This window comes from Geotrypetes seraphini, chromosome 10 (assembly GCF_902459505.1).
Source record: "Geotrypetes seraphini chromosome 10, aGeoSer1.1, whole genome shotgun sequence".
In the NCBI taxonomy this organism is placed as follows: domain Eukaryota; kingdom Metazoa; phylum Chordata; class Amphibia; order Gymnophiona; family Dermophiidae; genus Geotrypetes; species Geotrypetes seraphini.
In genome coordinates, this window is record NC_047093.1 from 117,464,526 (window position 1) to 117,478,069 (window position 13,544).

The window sequence follows — 13,544 nt, forward strand, 5'->3', positions numbered from 1 at the left end:
AAACGCCCAGACCACCACTACATCTACACTTGTACCCAAACGATGTCTACACATATATCCCATAATGAACCAAAAAACACCTAAGCCTAAAACGTCCAATGCAAGGGCTTTTAGGCGAAGGAGGAGCCAGTCCTTTGCCTAAAAGCTGGAGTTTGTAACCGGTGTCTGTCAAAAACAACACCAGTTACAGAATCCACCCCAACCCCCCCCCACACACACACACACAACATCGGGGTAGGAGGGAACCCAAGCCCTCCTGCCCCGGGTACCCGCGGCACCCCACGACAACATTGGGGCAGGAGGAAGCCTAAGCCTTCCTGCCCCGGGCACCCGTAGCACCCCGCGACAACATCAGGGCAGGAGGGAGCCCAAGCCCTCCTGCCCCGCGGGTCCCCCCCAATTATGATCAGACCAGAAGGGAGCCCAAGCCTTCCTGACCTCTCACCCCCCACCCCCCTACACGATCAGGCAGGAGGGAGCCCGACCCCTCCTGCCCCGCAGGTCCCCCCCCAATTACGATCAGGACAGGAAGGAGCCCAAGCCCAAGCCCTCCTGACATCTCGCCCCCCCATCCCCCTACACGATCGGGCAGGAGGGTGCCCAACCCCTCCTTCTCAGGCAGACCCCCCTATCCCCCACCCCCCACTACAATACGGGCAGGAGGGATCCCAGGCCCTCCTGCCCTCGACACAACCCCCTTCTCCCCAACATCCCCCCCGAACCCCCGATCGCCCCACAACCCCCCCCCCCACTGACCCCATGACCCCTTCACCCCACCCCCCTTCTCCGTACCTGAAATCATTGGCCGGACAGACGGGTGCCAAGCCCACTCATCCGCAGGCCAGCCAGCTCTGGAATGGGGCCGGATTGGCCCAGGTGGCTGAAACCCCACCCACAGGTGGGGCCTGAGGCACCTGAGGCCCGGGAGTCTTAGGCTCCTCCTGTGGGCGGAGCCTCAAACACATGGGCCCAACCCATTCATGGTCTGGTAGTATATAAGAATAAATTATTATTATTATTATTATTATTATATATGTAGCCTTCAGTTGCCACCACATTTTGATTGTCTTTGTATATAAGTTTTCTTAAATCATGTTTTAAATTATGTTTTAATTCTCTATAGTTTTAAACATATATTTGTTGTATAAATATAAATGTGACTTTCTTAATTGTGAAAAAAATTAAATTTAGTTAAGAAATCTATGGTCATGTAGATTATTGATGCTTCAATAACAATTTTGAATTTGATCTTTGTTCTTTCATAGTACATTTAGTGGCATAGTCAGACAACCACATTTGGGTGGGCTTGAGTTCAAAGTGGGTGGGCACAACATTTTCTCTCAGCCTTCTGCCCTTCAACCCACTCTCCTGAAGACTTCCTCCAAAGGCAGCCATAACTCCCTTTTGCCAAGCTTGGCAGACAACAGAAATATCCAAGATCCACCAATGTCAACACCCCATGCATGCTTAGTTGTCGATGGCTCAAGGAAACTGTTACAGACTGCAGAGCCTGGTAAAAGAGAGTTCTGGCCATCTTTAGAGGAGGTGTAAAAGAGAATTCATGTCACCTTTAGAAGATGTCCTCAGCTGGTGATGCTTGGGGATCCTTACTAGCTACTGCAAGGGTCAGGAACAGTGGTAGACATGGTGTTGCCCCCCAGAACCCCTCTCCTCCCTGTCTCCCCTCTGATCTCTCCACCTGCCATTACAGTCACACTAACACCCTCAACAAATACAGAATAAGGGATCACAAATTAGAAATAAAAATATGTAGACATAAATTGAATTGAGAATCCCAAATTAAACAGCATGCAAAAGTAGAGAAATAAAAAAGGAAAATATGTTTCCTTTTCTTGTGAACATAATACAAAGACATCTGATATGTACATTTCACAAAGCTAATATATTTCAGGTAATAAATTAAAAATGAAATGCTTTTCTCTACCTTTGTTGATTGGACCTTTTATTTTTCCATCATGTTGGTTCCAATTTCTCTTTTCTTCTTTCCTGTCTTTCCTCTGCCAATTCTCCTTCAAGCGACTGCTCCTTCAAGCGACTGTCTTTTCTCCTCTCTCCCATCTTGTTCCATTCCCTAGCTATATCTGCCTCAGATATAATGGACTTTCCTCTCTTTTTTTCCTTTAATGCTCTCTGTTCACTCAAATTTTATCCTCTTTCTCCATCCTCACCTATTAGCTATCCCATTCCCCATCTCACTCCTTCTCCAGCCTTCCATTCCCTTTCAACTTTAATCTACTTCTATCCCTTGGAATCACTATTCTCTTCTCATTCCAGCCTCTCCCACACATTGTTCCACTATTCCCAGCATCTTTTCCCTCCACCATTGTAGGATAGCATCTGCTTCCTCTTTCTCCCCTCCTGATATCCTGATCATTTCCAACACCTTTTCCTCTCTCTTCTCACCTCCCCCTCTCCCATTGTCCACTATCTTTTTCTTCCCTTTTCCATTGCCACTCTAGGTCTAATATCTCCCTCCACTCAATACAGACTTTTCCCTTTCTAGTTTCTCTCCCCCACAGCATCTTTCCCTTCTCGTCCTTCCCTCCCTCCCATACCCAGCCTTTCCTTTCCCATCTACCTTTTGAGCTTCTCCAAAAGCTCAAGCTCACCCAGCAGCAATGCAATTTGATGGCTAGCATTATGGGAAGCTCTGCAGCCCTACATCTCTGTCTCTCTCTCTCCCCTCCCTTTAGATGCTAGCTTCTTCAAAAGGTCAATTGCAGTGGTAGCAACTCCTACTTACTGCCTGCAGCTGACCCGGAAGCTTTCTGCTGCATCTTCCTGGTCAGTGAGTAGGAATTGCTACCACTGCCGCTGGCCCTTTGAAGAAGCTAACATCTGAAGTGAGTGAAGTAGAGGGGGAAGTGCAGGGCTGTGGAGCTTCCTACAATGCTGGCTGTCTGATTGCACCATTGCTGCTAGAACCTGAGCCCAAATTGGGTGGCCCTGTGTCCATTACAATGAGATTTATCTGTCATATGTTTTAGATTTTTCTTCATTCAAAGACACATACCAGTACACTCAGGGTAACCTTTCCATCCCGTTTCAGTACACATCAATCTCTCTATTAAATTCCTCTCTGAAGTCATATATCCTTCATTACATTCATATTGCAATATGTCTCCGGCCATGAACACAGGTTTATGTGAGTAGTGACCATTGCGTAATAAAGGCTTTGTACAGGTTTCTATATGAAAAAAAACAACACAAAAATACACATTTTAGTGAATGTTATGTTTATCCAATGATTAACATTAAACATAAAACCTAACACTGGACTATAGGTCGTTCTGTGATAAATGTGTCTGTAGTGAATATGTGACTGATGAAACACATCTCTCATATTGGAAACACTACTTTTAAACTTTTGGCTTTTGCAGATGATATTTTAGTACATCTCACGGTTCCTTTGTCTTCTTTATCTGCATTATTGGAATTGATTAAAGAATATGGTGATTATGCAGGTTTCCGTATAAATTTTGGGAAAATCTGAGGCGCTTGCATCCTCTGTGGGGTAAAGGCTTTATGGGGATCGGAGTTTCCATTGACTTGGGCACAAGGGCAATTTATGTATTTGGGGACAGTAATGACTATGTTGACTTCTCAATTATATCATCTTAATGTGGATAGGCTTCAACAGAATATGGAAATATTGTTGGATACCTGGCAGATGTTGCCCCTTTCTTTAATGGGTCGCATCAGCTTGGTTAAGTTGTTTATCTTTCCTAAATGGTTGTATATATTGCAAACTTTACCGTTGTGTTTTCTCAAGAAGGATTTAAAGATCTTTTATTTAAAAATTACTCATTTTTGTTGGGCTGGTAAGAAACCTAAATTAAAGTTGACATATTTTCTAGGTAATTGGAATAGAGGGGGGTTGGGTTTACCAGATATAAGGATTTATAATTATGTGTGTTTACTTCGTCATTTGGGTGATTGGGTAAATGTGACTAGTATTTATACTCCGCTTCAGATGGAACAGGAGTTTTTAGCTCCTTATGATATTTTTGCATTATTACATAGTGCGCGAAATGTGTTACCATCTCTTATTCGTTCAAGTGTTGTATTTAATACTTTACAGACGGTATTGTGTTGGTTTGTACAATTATTGGGAGGGAATCCAATGGTTACTGATCTTTTGCCTTTGCAGGGTAATCGGCTTTTCTTCCAGGTAGAGACTCTAGGGAGTATAGATTATGGGGTACAAGAGGAATTTTAAGATTGGAACATATACTGGGAAATGAGGGGGATTATTGACTCGTACTGAATTGTTGGCTAAAGTGGGAGAGACTTGGGGAGCGCAATTTGCATGTATACAAGTGGAACATTATGTGAGATCCTTGACAGGGTACAGTTGAGTTTGCATTTGGTTGCTAGATTGAGAGAGTTGTTTGTTCAGGAGGAGGGGATGTCTCTTTCGGTGTCTTGTATTCATTCTATTTTGCAAAAATTACTACCAGACAAGAACTATCAGGAAATTCGGGATAAATGGGAGAAATAATTAAAGTTTAATTTGAGACATTGGGATGTTGCCCGTACTTTAAGAGTGACACCTGGGGTGACATCTTGTTCATGGTTAAGAGAAACATATTATAGGGTTACATTACATGCCTATATACACGAACACAATTGTTTTATAGTGGAGGTCTTCCTACTCCTTTGTGTTATAAATGTGGGAGGTTTTGCCCCATAATTCAGCACTTTTGGAAGCGAATAATAAATTTTATGTCAAAAATAATTGGAAGATCATTGCTCTGTTCTCCTTTCTTTATTTTGGATTTGCCAGAGGTTGTTGGCCATTTACCTAAAGGAAATAGGGCGTTGTGTAGGAAAATGAGTCTCTTGGCTAGAAAATGTATATTACAATATTGGACGATCCCCGATCCTCCGAGGTTTTGGCATTGGCGAAACCAATTACATCAGTTGGCCATTTGGGAAGCTAGAGATGCTGGAATTATAAGAAAGCAAAAGATGTTATTTATACAAATCTGGGGTTCATATTTGCAAGATTTACATCCTAAGGGCCGTAGTGTGATTTTAAGTTGGATCTCTTAATTGGGCTTTTATTTAGTTAAATGAAGAGAGTATCATTGAGTAGAGAGTACTATAGGGTGGGGAGGGATAGGTGTGGAGAGGGATGGTAAAGGTTTAGTGGTAAAGGTATAGTGGGGGTTTATTGAAATTGGAACTTGTCTTTTATTATGTATATTATATTATAATAATTGATGCATTATTGATGTGCTTTGATGTTGTATTTGATGATGTTTGCATCAATAAAATTGTTTGAATCTACAATGTGAGGCAAAATAAGTAACTCCCTAGAGTTTTTTGTGGTTTTTTTTGTTTTTGTTTTTTTTTTTTTGCTGCTTTCTCAGCAACTGCTTGGAAATTCAATATGAAATTTTACAGCTTTATTTGTTGTTACTAACTATGTTTATATGATGAATAGAATGATCCTGTATTTTACACCCATCTCCAGTAAATTTAGTTTAAAGCCCTCTTCAGTACATTAGCTAATCTGTTACTATAAACATTTCTTTGATTGATGGATACATTTCTGCTAAGCAGGTCTTGGAAAATCATTTCATGGTCTAGGAAACCAAAGCGTTCATGTTCACACAATCCTCGCAGCCATGTATTTAGCTCCAGGATGAGAGTTTCTCTCATTTGTCCTTTGCCTAAGACAGGAATGATTGATGAGAACACTGCCTGTGCACCTTATTGCTTCACCCTCTGTCCTATGGCCATGAAGTCGCTTTTGATGCGTTTAGTAGAATGCTTAGCAGTATCATTTGTGGCAACATGGATGAGTAGCATAGGATAATGGTCCTTAGGCTTGAGTCTTGGCAAATGTTCTGCTACATCTCAACTCTCTGCACCAGGCAGACAGCACACCTCCCTTGACATCATGTCCGGACGGAAGATGGACGCCTCTGTATCTCTCAGAAGGGAATCACTAACCACCACTACCTTTTGCTTCTTAAAGGCTACTGCTTCAGCAGCATTGAGATTTTTGAGCTCTGTTTCTTCCTGTTCTTGAGATATTTTTATATCTACCTTTAGGGGCTACAAATTGGTTCTTCAGTTTAACAGAAGATAGAGTATTGAGGTTCGTTTTGCAGGGACTAGTGATCTGTATCCAACCATCCTCTTTCAGCCCAATGATACCATCCCCTTTGCTGGAGATACCCAATGCATCAAAATGCATATCTGGGATGGATTTCTGAATTTCACAGATGTCTCTTTTAGTCTTGCCACCTCATCTCTTAGTTCTTGTACTTCTTTCATGAGGGATTCGATATGCGTGCAATGTGTACATGAAACTAGTCCCTTATCTTGGATCAAGTATTCAGTCTGCATTGATGTAGAAGCTGCAATTTATTTATTTAATTTTCTATACCGTTCTCCCAAGGGAGCTCAGAATGGTTTACATGAATTTATTCAGATACTCAAGCATTTTTCTCTGTCAGTCCTGGTGGGCACACAATCTATCTAATGTACCTGGGGCAATGGGGGGGGGGATTAAGTGGCTTGCCCAGAGTCACCAGGAGCAGCGGGCATTTGAACCCACAACCTCAGGGTGCTGAGGCTGTAGCTTTTAACCATTGCACCACACTCTCCCCTCTCCCACAGGAGGAACAGTAGCAGCAGCTTTGGAGGTACAATGTTTATTAGCCATTGTGACCAGTCAGATCCGGGCTCTGCCAAGGTCCCAGCTAAGCTTAGGAATAAAGTAAAAGTAAAATCCCGGAAGGAAAATGCCAGGATTTCCCAGGATGATAATGTGGGGGATAATGCCAGTGGCCACCAGGAGGAGCCAGATTTATCTGAAGATGAAGGGAGTGAGTTTTGTCCAAGTCAACACCAGGGGAGCTCAAGAGGCCCCTGGAGTTCTGCTGACACACTCAGAACAGGGCACGCCCCTAGAGTAGATAAGCCAGCAGTGGCATTCAAACCAGCAAGCCGGTTAGGGAGGAAGTTTAGGTCTTGTCTCCCTAAAGCTTCACCTGGGGCAAACAGGAGTAACAGCCCTATACCGATGGAACAGGCTGAGGCTGGGCAAGCAGAGGATTTACTACTCCCAAAGGAAGAGCCTATGGACTGCCAAGAGACTTGTGCTGATGGTGAATCCAATTATCTTGAACCAATGCAGGTGGACTTGGCTTTAATCCACAAACAGTGAGTGTGGTTCTTTTGGAACTGTTTGTGTGCTGTTTTTGTTTTTTCTTGAATGTTGTTTTGGAAGGAAGCTAGGAGTGTGTGGGGAGAGGTTTTGCTGTTACCTTGGGAGGGAATTTTTGAAAGCCTACCTGAAGGCCTTTATGTTAGCAAAACCTGGTTCACTCTCCAATTCCTGGCAGACAGATATGTTTGTCAGAGGCTTTCCTTTATTTCATTTTATGATTGGAAATTGAGGAAACTTAAATGCTGAACTTTATTTTGATGGAATAAAATACCTGTTTTGGAGCAGGCACTACTAGCTCTACAAAGAGCTGGATCCCAAGAGCCATTGGGACCTGATAAGCAGGGGAAGAAAGTTGAGACTTCATTATGGACTGCTTTAGTTTCTTGCCCTTTTTGGCAGTTTTGTTTTTGTTCTCTTTAATGCTATAAGAAGCCCTAACTGATGTTACAAAGTTGGAGGAAGTACTTACCTGCCTTAACGAATCAAGTAAAAAGAACTATTTTTCTAAACAACCCTATGATTGAGGCTTTATTTTTGTTTGAATTAATTGTGAGTTCGGTTGAAAAGTCCAGTCCTGCAGGGTGGTTCCATGTCGGGTCACACGCTAATGCACAGTTTGTTGTAGCCATCAAAATTACTGCAGAGCCCTGCCCTGGGCTATAGTGGTGGCCACACCATACTGCAACTAAACATAACAACATATGAATTGCCGCTGCTGGGTCAGACCAGTGGTCCATCATGCCCAGCATTGTGCTCACATAGCGGCCCTCTGGTCAAAGACCAGCGCCCTAACTGAGACTAGCCCTATCAGCATACGTCCTTGTTCAGCAGAAACTTGTCTAACTTTGTCTTGAATCCCTGGAGGGTGTTTTCTCCTATGACAGAGCATTATAGTTTTCTACCACTCTCTGGGTGAAGAAGAACTTCCTTACATTTGTACGGAACCTATCCTTTTTCAACTTTAGGGGGTGCCCTCTCATTCTCCCCACCTTGAAGAGGGTGAACAGCCTGTACTTATCTACTAAGCCTATCCCCTTCAGTACTTTGAATGTTTCGATCATGTTCCCTCTCAATCTCCTCTGTTTGAGGGAGAAGAGGCCCAGTTTCTCTAATCTTTCACTATACGGCAGCTCTTCCAACCCCTTAACCATCTTAGTCGCTCTTCTCTGGACTCTTTCGAGTAGTACCATGTCCTTCTTCATGTACGGCGACCAATGCTGTACGCAATACTCCAGGTGAGGGCGCACCATGGCCTGATACAGCAGCATGATAACCTTCTCCGATTTGTTTGTGATCCCCTTCTTTATCATTCCTAGCATTTTGTTCACCCTTTTCGCCGCTGTCGCACATTGCGTGGACGGCTTCATTGACTTGTTGATCAGAACTCCCAAGTCCCTTTCCAGGGAGGTCTCTCCAAGTAACGCCACAGACATCCTGTATTCGTGCATGAGATTTTTGTTACTGACATTCATCACTTTACACTTGTCCGTATTGAACCTCATCTGCCATGTCGATGTCTATTCCTCGAGCCTGATTATGTCACGTTGCAGATCATCGCAGTCCTCCTGTGTCTTTACTACTCTGAATAACTTCGTATCGTCTGCAAATTTAATCACCTTGCTCGTCTTATCAATTTCCAGATCATTTATAAAGATGTTGAAGAGCATGGGTCCAAGCACCGAGCCATGAGGCACTCCACTGGTGACGCTCTTCCAGTCCGAGTATTGTCCACTTACCCCCACTCTCTGTTTCCTATGCTCCAGCCAGTTTTTAATCCACGTGAGTATTTCACCATCGATTCCATGGCTCACAATTTTCCGAAGTAGTCGTACATGTGGAACCTTGTCAAACGCCTTCTGAAAGTCCAGATATACAATGTCGACCAGGTCACCCTTGCCAATCTGCCTGTTCACTTCCTCGAAGATGTGCAGCAAGTTTGTCAGACAAGATCTGCCTTTGCTGAAATTGTGCTCATCAGACCGTGACTGTCAAGGTGATCAATAATGCATTCCTTTATCAGCGCCTCTACCATCTTTCCCATTACCGAGGTCAGACTCACTGGTCTGTAGTTTCCCGGGTCACCCCTCGAACCTTTTTTGAAGATCGGCGTAACATTCGCCACCTTCCAGTCCTCCGGAATCTTTCCAGTTTTGATCGACAGATTGGCTATTAGTTGAAGCAGTTCAGCTATGGTCCCTTTCAGTTCCTTGCACTGCTTGCACTGCACATGTCTTCTTGTGGGTCCCCTCTGCTGCCTCCAGATCCCACTGCTGTGTTGTCCTGCTGGCGGTCCTCACTCTCTGTAGATGTGTCCCGGTAGTTTCACTGTTGTTGGTGATTTTCCACGGTCTCCCTGTATGCCTCCCCTATGAACTTCTCCAGCTCTCGGACCTCTTCTTTGATGGTTCCCTCTGTCTTGATGTTCTCCGCATCCTTGTCCTCCTCCTCCTCCTCCACTGCTTGATTTCAAAATTGTAGGTAGAAAGAGCAGTACCTATCAAGGTTTCAACCCTGTTTTTTCTTTTACTTGTTCTGTAAATGATTGAGCAGGTAGTTACTCTTATGTGAGTTTGAAGAAACTGTACAGATTCCCTTTATGGGTGTAGTTTAATTTACTTAGTCACCTATTATACAGTGATTTAACTTATCCTTTCAAGCTTAAGTATGTATTTGTATCTCTGGTGTGTAGAGTTGTGTTTCCTTAGTAGTTTTAGTTCTAGGACTGATTGGATCCAATGAGTTAACATTACACCAGATTGTGAAACAAGTCCATTTGAAATTATAGCAGTACTACCTAGAAGGCTTTCTAGAGGCTTTTATGATTGTTGACACGCAAAGTCAGTTATTGGTTGGGAAAGAGATTCCATGCTGTGAGAGCTAACAAACATAGATTGAAATGGAGGAGAGAGCCTTCGTTCTGTGTCAGCAATGTTGGAAAGATCTGAAGTGTGACAGGTTTCTTTGCACTGATTTGTAGGATGAGAGGGAACTATGATTGACATGGCAACTGAGGCTCTATGAGAATCATGGTGGCATATTTTTGCAGAGTCTTGAGTAGAGTTTTCCCAAAAAGAGGAATTGGAGGGAAAGCATAAAGGAACTTGTCTTGCCAGTCAAAGAGAAAGGCATCTGACTCCAGACGATTGGGAGTGTAGAGTCTGGGACAGAAGAATGGAAGTCTATAATTGTGCAGGGAAGCAAAGAGATCCACTTCTGGGGTTCCCCAGTCCACAAAGATCTGATGTAAAGTGGTGGAGTTGAGTGACCACTTGTGAGGTTGTAGGAGTCTCCTCAACTTGTTGGCTAAGATATTCTGTTTTCCTGCTAGGTAGACTGATTTCAGGAAAATGTGAGAAATCACCTAGGACCAGATTTGGATCATTTCTTGGCAGAGCAGGCGAGACCCTGTACCACTCTGTTTGTTCATGTAGTACATGGCTACCTGTTTGTCTGTGTGGATGAGTACTACTTGATTGAGGAGATGATCCTGGAATGTGCATAGGGCATTGTGCATTGCTCGAAGTTTGAGGAAATTGATATGAAAAACTATTTCGGGAAGACTCTAAGAGTCTTGGGTATGGAGGCCATTGAGGTGGGCTCTCCATCTGAGCATGGAGGCATCAGTTGTCAATATTTTTTTATGTGGTGGCATCTGGAATAGAAGACCTCTGATGAGGCTGGTTGGTGATAACCACCACTGAAGTGACTCTCAGATGTGAGGTCACTGCTAGCCGTTGGATAGTGTTAAAGAATTTTGAGATTTTTAGGTGTGACATGAGGCACGATTCAAAGCTGAGCTACTGGATTAGAATAGCAGATGATGTGAAGAAATGAAAATAAGGTAAATATTTTAAATTTGGGTATATGAGATGAGATTGCAGAGAGGGCATTGTAATTAAAGAATAATATTTAATATATTTTTAAAACTACACCCAAGCGTGTGTTAAGAAATTCAGGGGTTAATTTGTAACTGGTACATAGAAGATGGAAATAAGAATCCATTGTTAAGTAGCAGCTGCAGGGAAACAGGAAAGGTGAAGTGTAGTTTCCCAGAAATCTTGGAAACAAACAGGAGAAAATGCCTTCACATCAGTGAACAGCAAACATAACAACAAAGGAGACCAATTGGTATTCAGTCTCTTTTATTGTAATGGACTCGAGACGATCGTGTTTCAGCCCATAAGGGCCTGTCTCAGGAGTCTTGTTGTAACTCTATCCGTGCAATTCCCATAAATTTTTCAACACCTGCTTTAATAAACTTCAGAAGAGTGCTTACAAGGTTTAGTCCTGAGAGTTTCTCCCTGTTTCCTGTGGGAAATGCTGGCTTCTGTCCCCTGAACTGCACCAGTCTGCCTCTCTCCAAGGGTTCAGGCAGGCTAAAGGTTTGTGGCCACATTTCCTACAGGAAACTCTAAGGAATGAACCTTGTAAGCACGCTTCTGAAGTTTACTAAAGCAGTTGAAAAATTTATGGGAATTGCACGGATAGATTTACAAGACTTCTGAGGCAGGCCCTTATGGGCTGAAACACAATCGTGTCGAGTCCATTACAATAAAAGAGACTGAACACCAATTGGTCACCTTTGTTGTTTTTGTAGTTTCCCCAAAAAACAAGAAACTTAGGTTTTAACAGATGAAGCCAAAAGGATAGATGTTAGAAAAGAGCTTATAAGGATAGAAAAAAGTAAAATACCGCCATCTACTGGGCTTAATGTAAAAGTAGATATAAAGAATGGATATATAATGAATGTAAGATGTTTTAATTATAGGAAACAAGAGTTAAATACATTAAAAAAATTATGCTGACATAAAATGGATGTTTTTGTAAATATGCCAGACACAGAAGGTGTGCGTGCAAAGAAATTGTTTATGCAATGTTCTAGCAATGTATTCCAAGAAAGAACAGGCTATGTGATCAGCTATGTCATCGTATGCTAATTACCAAAAATATTGTCAGATGAAGTAAAAATGTTTAAACTCTAAAATTCTCCTTCAGAGAGAAGATCAGGAGGTGTTAAGAGTGTTCTTTTCTCCTTGAATGCAAAATAGAATGCCATTATATTTTGCTTATCATCTGTTATAAATAAGTGTAGATATCTGTTTATTGAAGCACAGCCTTCATATCCACTTTATTTGCAATAGCAAGTCGAATATCCTTCCCCATTCTAGAAGAACAATCATCCTGGAAACTCCTCCTAAACTTGTATCCAAGGGATTAGCAATGTCTCTTGGGTAATAGTCTTCAAGTGGCTTTAGTCCATTGGGTTGAAAGAGCCCATTGAGGTTCTTTGTGATGCAAATAAGCATGCAAATAAGGTTAAAAAATGCTTTTCCACTCTCTGGAAGCTCCTGGTGAAGGATGGCCCTTTGTTGGGAGCTGAAAAGAGAATCTTTTAGGGGGGTGGTTCATTGATGTGAGTGTCTTCATGAACGTCATGAAGAGCGTCGAGAATGGGATGATGAACTATGCTCCCTCAACAACGATGCAGGCTTTGATACAGATCCTCGATGTAGCATCCAAGCTTGATGCCCCAATGGAGTTTTTGGGTGTTGCTCAGACTGAGCTGTGGTTGAGATTGTGGAAGCAGGAATTGGTGCAGTGTGCATCTGTAGCAGCTCAGCTAACTCCTTCTGCAACAGTATGCAAAGCTATTCCTGCAGAGATGGCACTGGTACTGATATTGCCAAGAATATATTAGGTGCTGGTTGTGTTGGGAACCTCGATGTTGAGGCATGCCTCAGAGGAGACATCAACTGTAAGGATGATGATCTGACATCTGTGCATCGATACTTGGAATATGTCAATGGCAATGATGCATGGGATGATGCCGATGCCTGCCTTGAACAGGAGAGTTGTTTATGCTTCTTAGCTTTTTTATGAGATTCCCCTGATGACAGTGGAATTGATGAAGAAGAGGTGGAGTGTATCAAAGTCATCAGTACCGGTGTCGATGCAGGCATCGAGAGATATTGAGTATTAGTGTTAGAGTCCTCAGTCATAAATGATGCAATTGAAGTTGAACCAAAAAGTTTCTCGAATTGCAACTTTATGGCTTTAAGCGACCTCTTCTGCAAACAAGAGTACATCATGCAAAAAATATCCTAATGATCAGGACCTAGGCACTGGACATACCAATTATGCAGATACTTGCCTAAAATGGTCTGGTCCTGTGGCATGGGTGGTGTTAAACTTTTAGAGAGACAGTACTTGACTGTTTGTGCTGGGTTCTGTGGATGATGTCATCCATATGTGAGAATATGCTGCCTGTTGTCCTTGGAGAATTACTCTGTTGTGATGAAATTTAGCATAAGGTGGGTTAGCTACTAGAGTCTAAAGC

The 13,544-nt window shown here is 42.7% G+C and overlaps 1 protein-coding gene across 2 annotated transcripts in view; it reads right to left on the reverse strand.

Annotated features, from left to right (window-relative positions):
- Nucleotides 1-13,544, reverse strand: part of CFH (complement factor H) — a 587,670-nt gene that overhangs the window by 364,732 nt on the left and 209,394 nt on the right. For both annotated transcript variants that reach the window (XM_033962168.1, XM_033962167.1), the window contains exon 10: nt 3,035-3,208. In XM_033962168.1, coding sequence (XP_033818059.1) covers nt 3,035-3,208 — 174 coding nt within the window. The remainder of the gene's footprint in view (nt 1-3,034; nt 3,209-13,544) is intronic.